The sequence below is a fragment of the Prunus avium genome, chromosome 2, assembly GCF_965620075.1.
Source record: "Prunus avium chromosome 2, drPruAviu1.hap1.1, whole genome shotgun sequence".
In the NCBI taxonomy this organism is placed as follows: domain Eukaryota; kingdom Viridiplantae; phylum Streptophyta; class Magnoliopsida; order Rosales; family Rosaceae; genus Prunus; species Prunus avium.
In genome coordinates, this window is record NC_142285.1 from 36,593,203 (window position 1) to 36,614,597 (window position 21,395).

The window sequence follows — 21,395 nt, forward strand, 5'->3', positions numbered from 1 at the left end:
GCACGAAGCTAGGTTTAAACTACGGACATCGTAACACCAGAGTTTTACCTAATAAGCGTATTCATATATGTTGTATTGTTCTTTATTATGGAGGTATTTATAAAGAAGTACAAAGATGTATTAACTCTAAATACAATAGGAAATAATTCTGAATTACAATAGGACTAAATAAATAGGTAAGGAGCCAAAATCCTCACTATAGAATTTCGCAAGGAAGCACCATTCATTTGTCACAGAGTACTTGGACACACACCAGGGCTAAAGGCTTAAAGCTGTAGAGCCTTTTTTCCTACGATATAATACAAAATGCCAATCTCAATTTAACTTTTGAACTCTGTGTTTTGTGTCCAGAAAAGGAAGACTATAAAGATTTGTTTTACTCGTTGACCAAAGCCGAATGAAAGATTTGTTACTTTACTTTAAAAGGGAAAGATAAAAGTAAAATAATCTGCAGACAAAATGTTCTGAGTCTTAAATAATTTCTTGCTTATAGACGAGAAACATTTGCAAATATTCTTGAATTGAGTGTTTTTGTTATTGATGTGATGTGAGCACCGGCTCGGAACACTTTCATTTTAGTGCGTAAGCTTCCATATCACTAGGCTACTTAAAGAATTCCATAACCCAAAGGTTACAGACAAAACATTCATATCTGATGCCACTAAATCCAGCACCAGTTGCCAGGGCCATGAATTCTTGTTCACTCCTCTCCTTCGCTCCCGGAATTTGAGCCATCATAATCACATCAAGTTGGGAAGTGCATTTCACAGCAGTGCGAGTATCTGGCATAGCTGGAAGTAGTTCTTCCACAACAATCACTTTTCCATTGTCTGGAATAGCTTTGTAACAATTCTTCAACAGCTTTAGGCAGTGCTCGTCGCTCCAATTATGAAGTATCCACTACAAACAAATGTATCAGAAGACAAGTAGAACAGCTTCATATATATAGTTACCATTGTTAAACTAAAAGAAGAAAACCAAAATTTTAATTAATGCTTGAGAAATTCAAAAATTACCTTCAGAAAAATGGCATCCCCACTTGGAACACTAGCAAACATGTCTCCTCCAACATGTTCCACACCTGCAAAAAAAATTTACCTCCCATTTTATGCTGCACACTTCAGATGAAGCAAAAACTAAGATTTCACATTGAATCAAATAAATTAAAGTCCTACCAGGATAGGAAGGGGCATGATTGACGACATGGGGCAAGTCGAAATTGATACCCTTTATATGTTGATATTTAGATGTGATCAGATTAAGGGTCACTCCCAAACCACCACCAACATCAACAAGTTGTGTGAGGTTCTTGTCTTCAAAGCCCTTGTAGATATGAAGAAGTTTCTTGATGACAAAAGTGGTGTGGTTAAACATTCCTGTGTTGAACACTTTATTAAACCTGGGGTCCAAACCTAGAAACTCAAAAGTTTGCATGCCATGGACCCTGTTGAATGGAATTCCTCCTTCAACAACTGCATCTTTCAGTTGAGACCTGTAGATTTATTATGTGTAGAAAGTTGGAGTTAGAAACCCTATTAGTATTATAATAAGCACAAACTATGTGAGTTGTTTCTTTGAATTATATAGGGCCTTTCTTCTATTATTGGGTGGACCATTTATAATTTTAATGGTTACTTCCCTAGCCAAGATCCCATACGGACTTTAATTATGTCATTTTAAGGAATGAGATTGTCTGTTAATTTGGGTATAATAACAGTGAATATGTCTCCTTACACCCAAGTTCCATCATTCTCCCGTTTTCTAGTTTCTTCATTATACTAATTTTTTTATTATAGATATTTATAAAAATACCCAATCCTAGACATATATTTATAAAAATACCCAAGCACTATTTAAACATAGAAACATACCCAAAATGGGTTTTGGGTATGTGTGTAATGATGGGTTTTGGGTATGTTTATAAATGTGTTTTGAGTGTGTGTAATGATGAGTTTTGGGTATGTTTATAAAGTGTTTTGGGTGTTGGGTATTTTTATAATTTCAGCCCCCATTTTGGGTATTTTAGTGAAACTCCTTTTTTTTTTAAATATAATCATGTGTATTGCATGTGCCAGTACATTAATCAAACTTAAATAGATAAGAAGGGTCAAGATCAGGGACACACAAAAGGCTACACTTCTTGACACACCTTTTCAGCCTTTAGATGTTTCTTTATCCAACGGTTGAAAACACATCTGATAGCTCATTTATTGTTTTATTGATGTCATTAACCCATTGCACACAGTACGAGACTATCTCTACATTAGGAGATAATTTTTTATTCCTACAGAGAGAAACTCTCATATAACGGGAATAACACTTTTTGCTATCCCTGGCCAATAACATAATGACACATGTGATAACTTATCAACAATGTCATTGTATTATTGGCCGGGAATAGCAAAACAATGCGATCCCAGTTACAATAAAGTATTTTTCTTACATTAGCTGTATATTCTCTTCCCACTCATTTATACCAACCATTTTCTCTCTCTAACTATTCAAAACAACCCTTTCTTTGTCACAATTTTTTCTTTCTTTAGAGCACACGTTTCACTCTGTAAAAGGAAGAAGAAGATGAAGATAATGCAATTTTGTGATTCCTTCTGCCAATGAAACCTTTGTATTATGAAGTCCAAGCCTCACTCACCTCACACAACTATTGCCTTCAACTTGTTTAAAAAACAAAGTATAAAGTGATCAAAGAGAAAGAGGACCCATTGAAATCACATAAACATATGCTATGTAGCTACTTATGGCTCGTTTGGCACGTCAGACTGTACTGACTAAATGTCTTCATAAATATATGAATTGTTTTTTAAATTTCATATTTTTTGAACTCTAAAGGCTGAAAAGGTATGTCGAAAAGTGTGGCTTTTTGTGTATTCCTCCATCCCGACTCTATAAAAAATTAGTAATAAATTAGTAATAAATGAATAAAGGAGGAAAGGAAAGAGGATAACTTATTGGGCTTCTTAGATCTAGGTCCAAAACGATTAGCTGTTATTGGGTTTAGTCCTCGCGTTTTGTGGTTTTAGATGTAGGTCCTTTAACATTTATTACTTTTTTTGTTGTGTTGATTTTACCTTTTGAGGTAAATAAGGAAAACACATTGAAAATCTAAATTTAATGCATTATTTCCTTGTAATTGAATTCTAGAATTTAAATTTTGAATTCTTTCCTTGATAATATTCCAAATATATTGATAAAATACAATTTAATCAATAAAAAATAAAGACCCACATATTATACCAATCAATCAGACAAGCACTCACATTAAATTATATACCTGACATACAGGTAAATAGTGTTATTATTAGCAACGAAAAATACTTAGTGATAAATCGTGTTACCTATAAGTTAGGAACATATATTAGAAGACTACTTATAAGTCAGATGCAAAAATAGACAAAATAAAATTGTATGTTACCTATAAAAAAAAATAGGTATATAAAATACTATTACACATTGTCAAAAATATGAAAAAACATATATATAGCTATGGGCAATATGACATAAATCACTATTACCCGATTCAAGTCATAAGGGGCAACATTGGAACAAAAAATGATTTTAAAAATAAAATAATATAAAGATTACATAATAAAATATTAAAATAGGAATGTAATTTTATATGGCACAAAAATCAAAGGACTTGAATCAAAGTCACCAAATCCAATGATTAAACCCAACTCTTCAATAGGAATTTGGATATATATCAATTTTTCTTATTTAGTAGCAAGCCAAAGAGGACTAAACTAACCAGCTTTCCGTGAAGACCTTGTCTTGAGTCAATGTCAACAAGGGGCCTAGAGAACCACCTTCATCATCATTCACAAAGTACTTGGATACGGGGCCAAGGCTATAGACCCTCTGAAAATCAGACGCACCATTTTCATCCTCATTAGCAGCAACAAGAGAGCAATGGACAATAGAGTGGCTGGTGAGGAGCCTGAGGATCCTATCCAACATCATGGGTGCCTCAGAATTCTTGGTGCCAATCTTGGCTGCGATCTCAGACGAAGAGAGCTTGGCGCCTGGACCCATTCTGGCTATGATGTCAAAAATGCCAAGCTCAATTGCTGATTGTAGAGATATGGACAGCGCAGAAGAACCCACCAACTGCAGGGCATAGCTAAAGCTTTTTTCTTCCTCTTCCTTTGTAATTTCATCCTCAGTCTTAACATGATTTATTTTGGGATGGCTTTTTCTCTCCATTGAAGAAGCCATTGGACTGTCTATGTGTTACGTTCTGAAACTCAATGCTAGTGGGTTTACTTATAGCTAGGAAACATAACATACATTTAGTACTATGTTGTTAACAGTGGTGGTTTCAGAATTCAAAAGTTGGGTACATAAAATTCAAAAGTTGGGTAGGCAAAATTTACATACTTCTCTCTCAGAATTCAAAAGTCGGGTAGGTAAAATTCAAAAGTTGGGTAGACAAGATTTACATACCTCTCTCTCTCTCTCTCTCTCTCTCTCTCTCTCTCTCTCTCTCTCTCTCTCTCTCTCTCTCTCTCTCTCTCTCTCTCCATGTTGTGACTTAGTTTGCACCTATTCAATGTATACACATATGACCATTAGCAACATAAGATTAGTGAGAAGAGATATTGCATACTTTAATGTTATATGCTGTGATTGTTTTAGAATTCAAAAGTCGGGTAGCCAAAATTTACATACTAAATTCTCTCTCTTTAATGTTATAGGCAGTGGCAGTTTCAGAATTCAAAAATCGGGTAGCCAAAATTTACATACTAAACTCTCTCTCTCTCTTGTGCATGCATGCATATGCCTCTAGAGTCTTGGGTTTAGGGAGCTGCATACATATTTTATTTTTCTGAAATTTTTAGCTAGATCCGCCACTGATTGTTAATATATTTAAGTTAAATTCGTAACAAGCCACACAAGATGCCGATTACATCAAGTTAATTCGAGAATCCACACAAGATTTTGTCTTTATTATAACTTTTCCCAAAGTAACAATGTATCAAGGTACGTACTAATTACCAAACGACTTTTACGAAAGTGGTAATTGTTGAGTGATTGACAAGGACCCCATAGAATGATGAACGCCTAAAATTCTGTTACACGTGGTGGTACTTTATTAGTGGAATTTGGAAAGATGATATTTCACACAGGCATACCGCGTGTGACCTATTCACTTGCGAATTAGACAAGGGGAATGCTAGCAACCTTCATTTTTGGACCTTTTCACTTTTCCTCATGACATGTGTCTTTTTCTTTACACTTAAAACAATGCAATTAATGCATCAAACAAGCTAACATTTGTTTTCCAAATTTACCCTTATTAAATATATTGATTTTAATGTTTCCTCTCATTTATAAAAAAAAAATTACAAACTTCTTACTACCTTGTTAAAAATTAAATAAGAAAAAACGTTAGTTTTATTTTTTGTTTTCTAAAAGACTTCAAAGGGGGTGAGGAGAGACATTGGTTTAAATCGAAAATTTGGTATGCCAGAATTTTAGGATTTTTTTCTTCAAATAATTGGACTCCAAAGGCAATAAGGGATATAAATAAATATAAATAAAACTATGAACTCCCTTTGGAATCTGATTATTGGGGGTTTTAAAATATTTTTAGTTATTACTGAAAATGCTCTTTAACTTTATTTTGTAGTATAAAAAAAATGCAATTAATGAACGTGATCTTTCTATTGAGTGTTTTTTTAGGTCATTCTCTTGTGTTTAAAAAAATAGACGTTTTATCTCTATTAAAAATAATGGACCTTTTCTTTTTAAAAAAACTGACATTTTTTGTTATTAATTTTTTACATGTGGTAACAGAGTTGTAAAATTATTTTTGAACAAATTGAAGGAGAATACATTTAATAAGGGTAAACTTGGAAAACAAATGTTAGCTTATTTGATGTATTAGTTATATTGTTTTAAGTGTTAGAAAAGTGACATATGTCATAAGGAAAATGGAGAAGCTCCAAAAGAGAAGGTTGGAGAGAAGGTTGCTAGCATTCCCCATTAGACAAAGGCTCTGAATCAAGAAGATTGATTATCTTTTATTCTGAACCAAAAATATTCGAGCCCCAAACAGAACAATGCCTAATATATGGATCATAGATGTGTGGACCTCCATATTAGCTACATAATTTATCTGAATAGTAACCTTACTTAAGATAATGAAATGATCAAATGACTAATATGAAGGTCCGCATGAGGGATCCATATAAGTGTCATTGTCATGAGCCTCTCTTAGCAGTCAAAGAAAGAATATTCAGCAATCTAAATTCCTACTTCCGCTGCTATCTAACCCAACAAAAGGATTGACATGTGCCAAACATATAAGTGACGCCTAACTGTCAACTATCACTTATATGAATTTATGTATAATATTATAGATTGCGAACCAACTTACATGGACCTTTTTCTTCCATGGTGTGTCAGACTTTTTCTTTTCCTTGTATAACTGAGTTTTCAACCCACGTCTAATTCATTGAAATTCTCCTTCTTTCTTTTTTCTTTCCCTTCTTTTCAATGATTTCAGGCACAAAAATTATCAACTGCACCATGAGATGGCTCGTGACTTACGAATTGGACTTTACACTCCATGAATCATGATCTCAAAAAAAATTATTGAAAAAAGAAAGAAAATATAAATAAGGGATAAAAACTCTTCTGAGCTATGGCCATATAGAATGCATAAGAGATGCCTTTTTGTGCTTTTATATATTTTGTTTAAATATGATTCTATTTGTTAAACATTAAAAATAAAGCAAGACAGCAATGCATATCTTTTAAACATCAGTTTTTTTGTCATCCCTTTTATTTTTTTGAGTGGAAGTGGTAAATGTTCATTAAAATTGGGAAAGGTTACAAACTCGAGCGAACAAACGTGACCTCATTAAAATCTTGCCCAGGAAAACCCAGTGGGACAAAACCTAAGACGAAGGAAAAAGACTGCAACACATAAAAAAGGTACAAACAAAAGTTCATGACAACTCCAGACTATCAGCATCAGCTTGAAGAAACACATTGTCATCCCTTAGAATGTCTGTAACTGTAACAACAACAATATTGTTACCTTACCTCGTCAGTGTGTCACCGCTCGAGTGGATAAAAGGTAATCTTAAATTAATTATATAAATATAATGTGTTTGTACCATATCTGACCCTACACTCGTATCGTGACACGTGGAATGATAAGCTCCCCCAACATTCGGCATCAGCTACCGATCAACATGCAAAAGCCTACAATCGGCATTCATCGGTGATTCTGTGGAACCAACCTCGAAGGCCCCGCCTAGATATCCACAGACTCGTGTCGACCTCAGAAGGCCCTCCCACGAGTCCCACATCGAAACTAAGTGCTAAGAGCATCCCAAATGCCCTCTATAAATAAGCCCCTTAACTATAGACAAGGGGTAAGACTTTTCAACTTGACTTTTATGCTAAATACATTGTCAGTGGCAAAAGCTCTTAGAAAGAAACTTACTTCGGCATTGGAGGGTCTTAGGCTGGTTCCACACCGGTACCATAGATCTCACGAGCCTCAGCTTCCCTTGATTCAGGATCGGCGTCCGAGAACGGGAAGAACCTGCGCCAAGCACTCAATTGATCCCTGATCGTCCACATCACCTGTAAGTTGTACCTATCTCTATCTGTTCAGTTTTAGTGCCAACAGATTGGCGCCGTCTGTGGGAATCGTTTATCGATCAACCTATATCTCAACTTTGTGCCAAAAAATGAATCCATCTTCGTCCCTTCCTACCGATGGTCCCATCATCGCCATCGGTTGCGGAGCGAGCCCCGCTCCCCTGCCCAGCACGCCACGGACGAAGACACATGTTCGGCAAAACACTCTGGAAGCCCGCGTGGAAGCTTTGCAACGAGAAATGGCAAAAATATAGGAGCACAACAAAATCCTCTCTTCTAAACTTGATGACACCCAGAGGCAACTTCACGATCAACAAACACACTCGGTCCAACTGCAGGATGATCCGAAGCATACCAGACAGCTTCGGCAGGAGCAGTCGTTCAGAAGTGTGCCGAAGCCCAGCTGTCACGACAAAGGGAAACAATCGGCAGCAAGGAAGCCGTCCGCTTCCCGAAAACTGTTCGTGCCTACCCCAAATGAACGCCGCCCAGTGAATCGGACGGCAAACCAAGCCCCCTACCGAATGACACCCCCTGTTTCCACTCCTTACGAAGCAAGAAACAAACGGAAGGACAACTTCCAGGATCGGCAGGACAGTAATAAACGGAGCAAGGACTCCGGCAGGCGAAGCAACTTCGGAGATCCGAAGAAGAACCGGCCGGAAGAAACCTTCACTTTGCTCAACACCACTTACGAGCACGTCCTCATGACAGAAAATCAGATGATTCCGAAGCCGAACAACCGCAAGCTCCCTCGGCAGAACAAGAAGGACACCGACGTCTTCTGCGATTCGCAAAATCCTCGAACGCCTTATCAACGAAGGAAAACTGGATCAGTACCTAACCACAAAATCGGCATCGGACCAACCACCGAATCGGCAGATCAACATGATCAGCGGAGGGGTGCCCATAGCCGAAGCCAGCAATCGTTCTGTAAAAAACTACGTTCGTGCCATTCGGTACCCCCATATCCTCAGCGTAGCGGGAGGACGTAACGACAAGATCCGACGAATCGACTGGGAACCTATCATTTTTTCTGAAGAGGAAGAAAGGGGCATCATCTTCCCCCACTCCGATCCCATGATCATACGAGCCGATATTTACGACTTCGATGTGGGCCGAATCCTCATAGACACCGTCAGTTCGGTCAACGTGCTATTTGCTGGCGCTTTCAATGCCCTCGGCATAGACCCCCAGCACCTAAACAAAGATATCACCCCCCTTATGATCTTTTCGGGCGACGTGGTTGAACCAATCGGAAGTGTCCAGCTCCCATTTGTCATCGACACTATCCCTAGACGAACGGTCATCTACACTCACTTCCTAGTAGTTGATTGCCCAACGGCATACAATGCCATCATCGGTAGGACAACGCTCACCAAAATGAAGGCCATGCTATCGCCACACATGCTCCTCCTCAAGTTCCCCACACACACTGGCATCGGCCAAGTGCGAGGGGACGAGTTGAGTGTACGAACATGTTACGTTTTGGCAACAAAGGAATCGACAAGGGCGGCGCTTCGCGAAGCATACTCAGTTTCCACCAAGATGATTGTATCGAACGGCAAGGGGACGGACAAACCAGATGATCCCAGGGATGAGGCCGTCACCCTGCAAGTGCAGCCCATTGAAGATTTAGAATCGGTAACCCTCTCCGAAACACAGCCCGATCGACAGGTCCGAATCGGTACCACCTTAAGTTCGGCACTGCGAGCCGAGTTCATTGCCTTTTTGCGCGCCAATGTAGAAGTCTTTGCCCGGTCTTATAATGACATGCCCGACATCGCCCCCAATGTCATCAGTTACAAGCTCAGCATTTGTCCCACCTTCAAGCCCATCCGATAGAAACGGCGAGCCTACGATACTGAACGGTACGAAGCAATGAGGCTCAAAGTGGATAAACTACGGACAATCGGCTTCATCCAGGAAGTGACTTACCCAATTTGGTTGGCAAATTCGGTTTTGGTAAAGAAATCAAACGGCGCCTGGAGAATGTGTCAGGATTATACCGATTTAAACAAGGCTTGCCCAAAAGACAGCTTCCCTTTGCCGAGGATCGATCAGCTGGTAGACGCCACAGCAGGCCATGAACTTCTCAGCTTTATGGATGCATACTTAGGCTACAACCAGATATTCATGAGCCCTGCCGATCGCGAACACACGACATTCATCACTGACAAGGGACTCTACTGCTACAATATCATGCCGTTCGGCTTGAAGAACGCAGGAGCAATATACCAACGATTAGTCAACAAATTTTTTTCCAAACTCATTGGCACTTCAATGGAAGTTTATGTGGATGACATGCTCGTCAAAAGCAAAACGGCCGATTGTCATCTCCACAACCTCTCCCTCATGTTCGGCGTCTTGAAGAAGTATAACATGCGCCTCAACCCAAACAAATGCGCCTTTGGCGTCTCCTCTGGCAAATTTCTTGGCTTCATGATCAGCCAACGAGGCATTTAGGCCAACCATGAAAAATTCAAGGCATTGCTTGACATGCAGATACTGAGGACACAGAAAGACATCCAAAGTCTCACCGAGTGTGTCGCCACTCTGGCCCGATTCATATCAAAAGCCACTGATAGGTGTGCCCAATTCTTTAAAGCCCTCAAAGGAAGCAAACGGCAGATTGTCTGGACTGCCGAATGTGATCGAGTTTTCCAAGACCTTAAGGCCTACATGAGCAGAGCACCCCTATTGTCTAAACCTCTTCCCGGAGAACAACTTATTCTCTATCTTTCGGTTTCTGCGACGGCACTCACTTCCGTACTCATCCGCAAGCCGAACGACATAGAACTCCCAATTCTATACCAGCCATGCCCTACAAGACGTTGAGATCCGGTACCCCCAGTTGGAAAAAGCTCGCCCATGCTCTCGTCCTCTTAGCACGTAAGCTTCGGCCCTACTTCCAGGCTCACACCGTTGCCGTTCTCACCAATCAGCCTCTACGCCAAATACTGCAAAGGCCGTAGACGTCAAGTAGGCTAGTGAAATGGGCCATCGAGCTCAGCGAATTCAACATCCACTATCACCCTCGCCCTGCCGAGAAGGGGCAAGCCGTAGCTGATTTCATCTCTGAAATGACAACTACATCACAAGGTGTAGATACGGACGATCTTGTCTCCGAACCACCTTAGGCAGCCCCAGTCGCTCACTCGACCGAAGGAATTTTTAACCCAGCAATTCCTCTCTGGACTCTCTATGTGGACGGTTCGTCCAACCGACGGGGCAGCGGGGCTGGCTTAGTACTAAAAGCCCTTGACCAAACGGCAATCAAATACGCCATCCGTTTCCAATTTCAGGCCTCCAACAACGAAGCCGAGTACGAAGCCCTCTTGGTAGGCCTTCGGCTCGCTAAAGATATGGGAGCTGAACAACTCAAGATCTGCAACGACTCTTAACTTATTGTTAATCAAGTGCTTACCGAATTTGAAGCTAAGGACACATCGATGGCTGCCTACTTGACACACGCCCGCCGATTGCTCCACCACTTTAGCGCGTATCAGGTTCAGCAGATACCCAGATCCGAGAATAGCCACGTCGATGCCCTGTCACGCCTTGCATCGGCAATCGACGAGAAAGTAGGTCGCCATGTGCCGATCGAAGTCCTCGCTCGGTGTAGCACAATTGAAACCGAGGTGCATACCGTTCGGCAGAACCCAAGTTGGATGGATCCAATCCTCGCCTACCTCACCAACGACACTCTACCAACTGACAAAACCGAAGCCAAAACCATCCGCCACTAATCGACACGGTATCTCCTTCTGAATCAGGCCCTTTACCGACGTGGTCACTCCTTGCCATTGCTCCGATGCGTCACGCCACAACAAGGTGACTATGTCTTACGAGAAATTCATGAAGGGGCCTGCGGAGACCACTCTGGTGCCCGGTCCCTGGCCTTCAAGACCACTCGGCAGGGGTATTATTGGCCAACTCTCCATACCGAAGCCATTAAGCTCGTCCAGAAGTGTGACCACTGCCAACGTTTTGGCTCTGTTCCAAAACTGCCTGCCGAACCACTCACTCCAATTGTCAGCCTGTGGCCTTTCGCTCAATGGGGTTTGGATCTCATCGGCCCCATGCCACAAGGGAAGGGACAGCTTAAATTCGCCATTGTCGCCGTTGACTACTTTACAAAGTGGACCGAAGCCGAAGCATTAGTAACCATCACTGCCGCCAAGGTCGAGCATTTTGTGTGGAAGAACATTATTTGCCGGTTCGGCCTCCCGAACGCGACCATCACCGACAACGGTAAACAATTCGACTCCTCTCAGTTCCGGCACCTGTGCCGCCGATTCAACATCAACTTGTTCTTCGCTTATCCAGCACACCCACAATCAAATGGCCAGGTAGAAGCCATCAACAAGATCATAAAGAAGACACTAAAAAAGAAGCTCAGAGCAGCTAAAGGCACGTGGCCCGATTTGCTCCCAGAGGCGTTGTGGGCCATCAACACTTCCTACCGACAGTTGTTCGGTTCATTTTTACACATGATTTATCATGTTATTCACCCATTATTTTGAGTTAGTTCTTGACATTTTATCGCTTTTTACTTCCTTTTTGTGTTTTCATAGGTTTTACCTTGGTTAGAATGAAAATGAGCTAAAAGTGCATTATTGGTTATAAATTCTGATTTTGTTCATTTTCGTAGGTCAACTTCTTGGCCTGGGATCAACATGCTCTGGTGCTCGGATGAGGTGAAGATCTTCATGAAACTTGTTCCAATGGATGTTAACTACAACATATCCAAATTTGAGCTTCATTGGACAAGTATTGCCTATCCAACCAATCCAGCATGTTACGACAGCTCTGGAAATCCGAAGTGCTCCAGCTTTTACCTCCATATTGTTATCTTGATTCTTCTTGTTACCATAACACTTGGTAACAAGAAATTACCTTGGTTAAGAGATATTTTCTGAAACAAAGAGCATCTTGGTGAAGACAATAACAAAAGAGCCCATCATGGCAAGGAGACAAGGCTTAAGGCTTTAACAAAAGTAATTGTTTTATATTAAAAGATATTCTGGAAAAGCTGGAAAGGAGGAGAGAGGAGTGCAAAGAGCATCAACCATTGTAATCAGAATCATTCCACAATTTGCAGAGATTTTGGAGCTGGAGATGAAGCTTGGAGCTAGGGAGCTCAAGGAGGAAGACAAGGGCAACAAAGCAAGAAGTGGAAGAGATTTCCACCATTGAAGACCTTGAGCTCCCATGTTCACAAAATCTGTAACTTCTTTCTAGTTTTGTTTTGAGTTTGTATTTGAAATAAGTATGAGGAACTAAACTCCATAGCTAGGGCTTAGGTTGAAGCCCTAAACATGAATACCTTATTGTTTTGATGCTTTGAGTGTATGAATTTCTAGATGTTGTTGATGAACCCCATTCACTAATTGAATCTTATGATATGTGTTTGCTTCCTTTGCTTAATCACCTTAGGTTGTATGCATGTAGCTAAAGTTGAGAAGTTGTGTAAGATAACCAAGAACATAATTTCTAATTAGCAACAAATGATTGAACTTGTTTAAGTGAGCATCATGTGAATTGGTTTCTTGACAACAATTGATGAATTCCAATTCACCAAATTAATCTATCCTTGATGTGTGTTTTCCTTGATTGATTACCTTTGAAAGCATGCTTCTTGAGGTTGTTGGGATTATGTGTATCTTCATGTTTTCCTAAGCAATAAATGGATGGAGTAAGAACCATCTATGTGAATTGGTTTCTTGAATACCTAATGTAAACACCATGCTATTAGGATTCTTGTGATGTTCATATTCTCTTTGAACTTAATGGGTTTTCCTTGTAATTGAATCGAAGTACGAACCATACCTAGGTTCGGTTATGGGGAGGGCACAAGTATTGTAGCACGAACCATGCACTTTACGTATATTAGAGAGAATCAATGCGTCTTGAGCCACGACCCATGGTCTTGATTGCGAACATCTTCATCAATACGTTTAGAGTTCATGACTTGAGTATCCATGAACATAGGTAGAATTGTTTAGGGTGGATTCCGAAACCCTAGTGTTTGTTACATTTAATTTCTCATTGTGATAATTCATCTCAGCCATTCTCATTTAAATTCAAAGTCCATTTACTTTCATGCAATAGAAATAGGTCACTTGAACCAAACCAAACACCCCCCCCCCCCCCCAAATGTGTGTGTGAGTTGTGTGTTTGATACGTTGTGTGTCTTGTTTACTGAATTCTGTTTATTTTCGTAACTGTTTTGGACTTTTGGTCCGCGTTGTGTTCTTCGTTTTTGTGTGCTGAATTCAACCGTATAAAGAACGTGAAATTTGGATAAACGGTTGGAAAGTTATAGGCAAAACACTGGACAGAGGTCGAAACTGGAAAAACAGAGAAACGAATCTGTCCAAAAACGACCGGTCGTTACTGTTCAGGCGACCGGTCTCACATGAATCTGCCTAAAATGACCGGTCGTCAATGTTCACGACCGGCCGTCACTGTTCATTTTTACTGTTCATAGAACTGTTCATGGTACTGTTCACAGGTGATAAATAGGTGATAAAAGGGTGATAGAAAGTGTTGTTTGTGTTTTTCTTTAGTTTTCTTGTGTTGTTTCATTTCTTTTACACTTCTTTACTCTTTTCTAGTTTCCCTTTTTCATTTGTGCATTTGTGGTGTGTTAAATTAGTGTTCTTTACGTACTCAAATTAGAACTTATAGGAAGCCGACAAGTTCTTCGTGGGATCGACCCCGTACTTACATAATCTATACTTCATTAGATTTGTGCACTTGCGGGTATTTTTAATTGGTTGTTTGCACATTAATTTGTGTCCTTTTAGGAATGCAACAATTTTTGGCGCCGTTGCCGGGGAACTGGCACGGCTGCTTATCTGTTTTGTTTGAGTATGTTTAGAGTACTTAGTTTTATTTTTGTTTATTGATTGTTGTTTCATTTTATCTTGATTTGTTTTTGTTTCTTTTTCTTATAGGAACATCCAAGGAGTCACCTTCACCATCACCAATGGCAGCCGCAACTGAAATTGTGGAACTTACTATGCAAGAATACTCCAATAAATTTGGGATGGAGGAAGCAAATGCTTTTGGCTCATTTCAGAATGAATTGACTATGAATGAATATTTCCAACAAACATACAATCCGGAGTGGAGAAATCATTCGAACTTCTGGTGGACCGACAATCCAAATTTTCAACAAGGGTCATATCAACCATATCAAGGCCAACATAATACTTGTCCACCTTATGGTCAACCCCAACATTATAATCCACCACCACTTAGTCAATCTCACCAACAACCTCATGGGCCGACTTTGGAAGAACTTGTTGCTTCAATGGCTAGAAACACAGATAGTTTCATCAATGAGACAAAAAGCTACACACAGAGGAATGACACCCACATGCAGAAGAGAGATAATGCCATAGCCAATCTAGAAAATCATGTGGGGCAAATTGCCACATCTTTGAGTCAAATGGAAGCAGGGATGATGCCTAGCCAAACAGTGATACCAACCGAGCATGAGCATGTTCAAGCAATTATCTTGAGAACTGGTAAGGTAATTTGTGAGGTTAATAATTCTGAAAGTCTAATTAAAATTGATGATGAGATACAGGTTGAGCAAGTGATTAGGCCTAAGGAAAAAGATGAAATCAACATGGAGGAAAATAAACAAGCAGCATCTTCACCTGAGTGGATCCCAAAGCATGAAATTGCAAGAAGGGCAAGAAAGGAAAAGGTACGTCATGAACCTACTGATGAAGATATCTTACGTGCTCCTTTTCCTCACAGGTTGATGGGTTCTAAAAAAATTCAACACGCCATGGACATATTGGAAATCTCCGGAAAAGTGCAAGTCAACATTCCTCTCTTGGAGGATTCAAAGTTCTTGAAGGATCTTTGTACCAACAAGAGGAACTTCAAAGATGATGAAACGGTTGCACTAACGGAAGAGGTTTCTGCTGTTTTACAAAGGAAGCTCCCTCCTAAGTTACAAGATCCAGGAAGTTTTACAATTCCTTTACTAGAGGAAGATAAGCTCAACATCCATGTTCCAAGCACCAATCACATGTTCAATGTCATCCTTTCTACTCAAGTGAGAAGGCTACCTAATCCTAAATATGTGCCTCCTCCATCTAATCCACGTATTGAAGAGCGCTTAAAATTACTTTTGAAATCTACTCATGTGGGTAAAAAGAAAAGAATACGAAAGGGGTTGATTAGATGGCAAAGAGATTTGAAGAAACTTCATGTTCGGCACAAGGAGGCAATTGAGCCAAAACCTCCCAAATGACCACAGTATGTTGGAAGTCCGGCAAAAGACTTTAAACTTAGCGCTTCTTGGGAGGCAACCCAAGGTGAATAGAAGAAGTTTGTTGTCGTCCTAATCGCTTCAAAGTGGAGTTTCTCTAGACTCAAACTTTATTTTATTTTATTTTATTTTGAGTTAGGGTTCCAAGCCAACCAAGGTAAAGTTTCATTTTTTTTTTCTTGTTCTTTCTCTTTGATTATCTAACTCTAATTGTTTTTCTTATTACTTTTTCTTGTTTATAACTTTTTTTTCTTTTGAATTGTGGCATATTTGTGCATAATTGTGGTTAATATTCTGGCATTGTGGTTATTTTTTTTTTGGGTATAATTGTGGCATATTATAAGTTTGGGAAATGTTTTCAAAAACACCGTTTTCCCTCGCTTTCGGACCGAAGCTGTTGTCCCAGTCGAAATCAACGCACCCACGTGCAGAACGGCATCTTATGCCCCGGAGCAAAACGAAACACTGCTTACCCTGAACCTTGATCTCATCGAGGAACATCGTTCACAAGCGCAGCTTCGAAATGCCGCATACAAACAACGAACTTCCCGATATTACGATTCGCGCGTCAAACGCCGATCATTCAAAGTGGCGGACTGGGCCTTGCGCAAAATCTCTATGGCCACCAAGAACCCTAACGAAGAGACCCTCGACCCTTCATGGGAAGGACCTTATGAAGTTGTCACCATCTGCCGACCTGGCACTTACCGATTACACGATATCGATGGGCAGACCCTTGGTCACCCTTGAAACGTAGAACACTTGAAGTATTACTACAAGTGACTAAACCTACTATGTAAACCCACTATGGTTGCTTTCATTATAAAAGTACTTTCGGCATTGATGTTCGTATTCCTATTCTACACATTCAGTAATGCCATAACGGTAGTACGGTACCCATAATATATTACCTACGGCATGCATACTTGTATTAGAATATGAAACTTCAACAGATAACCGAATAAAAACAAACTTGGATAAAAAGCCACAAAAGGGCTGTATGTCTTAGCAAAAATCGACATTCGGCATGGTCCAAATATTTACACAGAAACAAAAGAAATCAAAATAAACCGGTTTCTAAGCAACGGGAGGTTCGGCATCAGTTGCCATGGCACCGGCTTTGGCGTTCGCAGGTTCAGCACTAGTTGGCGTAGCGGCGGCAGGAACGCTGGCAGAAGTCGGTACAGGATGGCCCTCTTCCTCCTCACTGCTGGAGTCGGTCTCATCGGCAGAATCAACATCGGCATCTTCTCCCTTATAGGCCTCCACCATCTCCTCGGTGACACCCTCAGGCAATGGAGGTGGATCCCGGAGGAAGTTCAGGTTCAGCCTCTTATCCGCATTGTACCGCTTGAAACGGTAGACGAGGTCGTCACACTGTTCCATGACTTCCTTGTCCACCAGCACCGTGAACTCTTCCAAAGATCGGTAGTCTGCCAAGGCTTTCGCCTTAGCCTCCTCCACCTCCTTTGCCCATGACCACTTTGCCGCGTCCATTGCCACCTCCACCGCTGCCTTAGCCTCTTGGGCCTCCAGCACCGCCAATTCAGCAGCAGCCAGCTTCGACGAGAGCTCGGCGATCTTCGCCGCATTTTCCTCGGCATCGTGGATAAGCTTCCCGGCTTCGGCAATTTTGGCTCAGCTTTCCTCGAACTTCTTCTGGTACCGTTCGGCATTGTTTACGGCTCGCTTCATTCAAATCCACATCTCCATATCAGCCTGCCAAACAACAAAAGTTTAGTAAACGCCGAACACACAAACACTTGAAAATGCAAAACACTACAACACTTACCGCAGCCTGAAGCCGGAAAGCTCGACCGACAGCTGCTCCAGCTCCGTGAGCTCCATCTGTGCCCCATCGATCATACAGTTCACGAACGGCACGTCCTTTCGTGGAACGGCAAAGTTAACTGGCTCGGCATCCGGCCCTTCCTCATCGCCAGTGATCAGAGTGGCTGTACCCTTATCCGGCCCCCTTGGTTTCTTGGGCAAAGGCGTCACATCGAGGGCACCATCGATCAGCCTCTTCCCTGTCACCTGCAGGTGGACCTCACGAACAACATCGGCCTCCGCCGGCCTCTTCCCCCTGCGACGATCGGCTACGGTCACATCATCCCCCTAAGCTCCTCTGGCCGAACAGGGAGGCTTCGTCTTCGATCCAGAAGATCCACCCTTCTTCTTCTTCTGCTCAGGCGCACGAGACTCCAGCCGCCTCCTCGTCGCCTCATTCATCGGCCTTCCTCCTGCCACTGCATAAGCAAACAGGTCAATTAGGAAACGGCCTACAGAAGGGAGAAAACACACAGGTTGCCGAACGACATCCCTTACTCTTTTTTCTCTCCTCTTCCTCGTGTTTCTCCTTCTCCCTTCGAGTGTGCTCGGCTCCAGTGATCAAGCCTGCCTTATGTAGATTACCGAAGTCTAGCAGGTCCTTCCAAAAGCGATCACCTTTGGCAATCTTCTCCCGCACGCGCTTAATCGCCTCAACGTCTCTCTTCGGCGCAATAGGCCATTTCAAGGACACTGAAATAAAAGACAACACAGGTTAGCTTCGGCAGCTAGTGAATAAAACTTCAAGCAACAACAAATTACCGAACGGCACTCTGTTGCCTACCAACTGTTTGAAACGTGGTGGGAATGTCCCTCTCAACTACAACCCCTGGTGCTGATTCCCAAGCTCCGGACACCAACACCCAACGCTTATGCCAGGTCTTCTTGGAGCTCGGCACCTCAACTACAAAATGCCCCTTCTGACTGGCCGCCAAGCAGTTCGACTGTACCCACCCCCCCTGGTCAGCACTCTTCGCCCTCATCACGTTGTACAAATTAACGAACTGCTCATAGCTCGGCTCGCCCTCACCAGCTATGCCGAAGGCTGTAATCGTCCCAAGCAGCGTAATCCAGAAGTTCGGATTAAACTGCCCTGGCGCATAACCAATCTGAGCCAAGATCTTCTGCACCGAATGCCTCAACGGCAGCCGAAGCCCGTGCTTGAAGACATCGGTGAAGAAACAAACCTCAGTCTCTGGATTGCTCAAGGACTCCAACGGCCCCGGAATCTGCATCACCACAAAATCCGGTATGTTGTACAGAGCCCGAATCTTGGCTAGCTCAGCCACGATCAGCGCATTCGGCTCTAGATGGTCTACTCCGAAGACTGGACCCTTCGGCTTGGCCATCGGCACTCGCTGCCTGCCCTTGACAACGCTCAGCACTCCCTCCCCAGGGGCAGCTACCGAGACATCAGCCTCAGTCGCTTCCAACACACGACCGGAAGTCGATGGTGGACCATTACCCACTTCAATCACCTCAACACTCGAAGAGCTCCCAGAATCGACACTCTCACGCTCCTCGGTGGAGCTCCCCGAGGACGATTCGTCCACCTATGCCCTCGGACTACGCCTACTCTCGGATTCAGTATCTGACATCTACAAACACAAACGAAGGGAAACTAAATGCCATGCTAGAATCAAACTCCCATCCCAAATCCTAAAAGTTCATGTTCATCTACATTCATACATGTTCATGCAACAAATTCAACATTTTGATTCATCATCAAGGAAAACACAGCAGCATACCTTGTTTGCACGGTGGTTGCTAGTCGCCGGAAATCGCCTCCGCCACGTATCCTTCGTCGGAAATCGCCTACAACGCCTTTGCACAGTCGCCGAAAATCGCCTCTCACAAGCTCTGATTGCTCTAAAAAACTTCCAAGTATTCCAACTATAGTCCCTCCCTCACATTTATAGGACAAACCTAGCATCGAAAAACGAAGCGACGCATCGGGATACGAAACGACGCGACCTTTCGCAGCCCTGCCGACACGTGGCACGCATGCACAGGGAAGTCCAACCGTCAAAACCCGAAACGTTTCAAATTCTCATACGCTGCAGCTTTCGCCCTTTTTCGAAGCGCAACTCCACCAGCGAACGGCAGGCGCACATTGTTGAGTTTTCATTCACCTCTCGTGCCGAACGGTAGGCGCACATTGATGAGTTCTCACTCACCTCTCGTGCCGAACGGCAGGCGCACATTGTTGAGTTCTCACTCACCTCTCGTGCCGAACGGTAGTTGCACATTGATGAGTTCTCACACACCTCTCGTGCCGAACGGCAGGCGCACATTGTTGAGTTCTCACTCACCTCTCGTGCCGAACAGCAGGGGCATATTGATTAGTTTTTCACTCACCTCTCAGGCCGTTCGGCATTCCCTGCTGTCTCTTTTCCAAACTCCCTGGCTCGGGGACTTGGGGGACTACATGACCACCATCGGCAAGCCACGAAGGCAGGAACGAAACCATCACGCCCGGGATCAAAATATCGAAGACACATTCAAGTCCCCAACCAAGAAGTCACTCTCAATCGGAAACTTGGGGGACTACTGTTTGTACCATATCTGACCCTACACTCGTACCGTGACACGTGGAATGATAACCTCCCCCAACATTTGGCATCGGCTACCGATCAACATGCAAAAGCCTACAATCGGCATGCATCGAAGATTCTGCGGAACCAACCTCGAAGGCCGCGCCTAGATATCCACAGACTCGTGTCGACCTCAGAAGGCCCTCCCACGAGTCCCACATCGAAACTAAGTGCTAAGAGCATCCCAAATGCCCTCTATATATAAGCCCCTTCACTATAGACAAGGGGTAAGACTTTTCAGCTTGACTTTTATGCTAAATACATTGTCAGTGGTAAAAGCTCTTGGAAAGAAACTTACTTCGGCATCGGAGGGTCTTAGGCTGGTTCCACACCAGTACCATAGACCTCACGAGCCTCGGCTTCCCTTGATTCAGGATCGGCGTCCGAGAACGGGAAGAACCTGCGCCAAGCACTCAATCGATCCCTGATCGTCCACATCACCTGTAAGTTGCACCTATCTCTATCTGTTCAGTTTTAGTGCCAACATAATGTCTTCAATATTTTTATTTATTATTATTAGATTGAGATTTCATAAGAACGTGCCACAGCCATATGGGGACAGACTCTCTTTGTCACAGGAGGAGGAGCTACCTCTTTTGCTTTATCCTTCTCTCGTTTTTTCCTTATTATGTGTATTGTGAATGAGCCTTGTTTACTGTATGCTGGTCAAGCTGACACTTCGGTCATAGGTGGCCTAATGATGAAAGAGTGAGCACGAAGCTAGGTTTAAACTACGGACATCGTAACACCAGAGTTTTACCTAATAAGCGTAGTCATATATGTTGTATTGTTCTTTATTATGGAGGTATTTATAAAGAAGTACAAAGATGTATTAACTCTAAATACAATAGGAAATAATTCTGAATTACAATAGGACTAAATAAATAGGTAAGGAGCCAAAATCCTCACTATAGAATTTCGCAAGGAAGCACCATTCATTTGTCACAGAGTACTTGGACACACACCAGGGCTAAAGGCTTAAAGCTGTAGAGCCTGTTTTCCTACGATATAATACAAAATGCCAATCTCAATTTAACTTTTGA

The 21,395-nt window shown here is 42.2% G+C and overlaps 3 protein-coding genes across 3 annotated transcripts; 1 reads left to right on the plus strand and 2 right to left on the minus strand.

Moving 5' to 3' along the window:
* Positions 1–452: 452 nt before the first annotated feature.
* LOC110764013 (cathecol O-methyltransferase 1-like) lies at positions 453–4,411 on the minus strand. The gene is made up of 4 exons (XM_021966914.2): positions 3,764–4,411; positions 1,176–1,492; positions 1,017–1,081; positions 453–900 (listed from the first exon to the last, which is right to left on the minus strand). Exons 1-4 carry the CDS (start codon positions 4,228–4,230, stop codon positions 604–606), a joined length of 1,146 nt encoding a protein of 381 aa, XP_021822606.2. The 5' UTR covers positions 4,231–4,411; the 3' UTR covers positions 453–603.
* Positions 4,412–11,084: 6,673 nt separating this feature from the next.
* LOC148296954 (uncharacterized) lies at positions 11,085–16,678 on the plus strand. Its single transcript, XM_088248681.1, has 3 exons — positions 11,085–11,273; positions 11,409–11,851; positions 16,273–16,678. The coding sequence occupies exons 1-3, from the start codon at positions 11,085–11,087 to the stop codon at positions 16,676–16,678; spliced, it is 1,038 nt and encodes a 345-aa protein (XP_088104807.1).
* Positions 16,679–16,887: 209 nt separating this feature from the next.
* On the minus strand, positions 16,888–21,050 carry LOC110764017 (uncharacterized). The gene is made up of 3 exons (XM_088248191.1): positions 18,257–21,050; positions 17,721–18,177; positions 16,888–17,647 (listed from the first exon to the last, which is right to left on the minus strand). The coding sequence occupies exon 3, from the start codon at positions 17,423–17,425 to the stop codon at positions 17,006–17,008; it is 420 nt and encodes a 139-aa protein (XP_088104317.1). The 5' UTR covers positions 17,426–17,647; positions 17,721–18,177; positions 18,257–21,050; the 3' UTR covers positions 16,888–17,005.
* Between the last annotated feature and the right edge of the window lie 345 nt (positions 21,051–21,395).

Coding starts and splice junctions, on each gene's coding strand:
- LOC110764017 (XM_088248191.1), bottom strand. CDS start 17,425: ATGGACGCGGCAAAGTGGTCATGGGCAAAGGAGGTGGAGGAGGCTAAG.
- LOC148296954 (XM_088248681.1), top strand. CDS start 11,085: ATGGCTGCCTACTTGACACACGCCCGCCGATTGCTCCACCACTTTAGC. Junction 11,274..11,408: donor GTAGCACAATTGAAACCGAG/GTGCATACCGTT, acceptor CTTCTGAATCAG/GCCCTTTACCGACGTGGTCA. Junction 11,852..16,272: donor TGGAAGAACATTATTTGCCG/GTTCGGCCTCCC, acceptor GCATATTATAAG/TTTGGGAAATGTTTTCAAAA.
- LOC110764013 (XM_021966914.2), bottom strand. CDS start 4,230: ATGGCTTCTTCAATGGAGAGAAAAAGCCATCCCAAAATAAATCATGTT. Junction 1,493..3,763: donor AAGGTCTTCACGGAAAGCTG/GTTAGTTTAGTC, acceptor ATAAATCTACAG/GTCTCAACTGAAAGATGCAG. Junction 1,082..1,175: donor TCATGCCCCTTCCTATCCTG/GTAGGACTTTAA, acceptor TTTTTTTTGCAG/GTGTGGAACATGTTGGAGGA.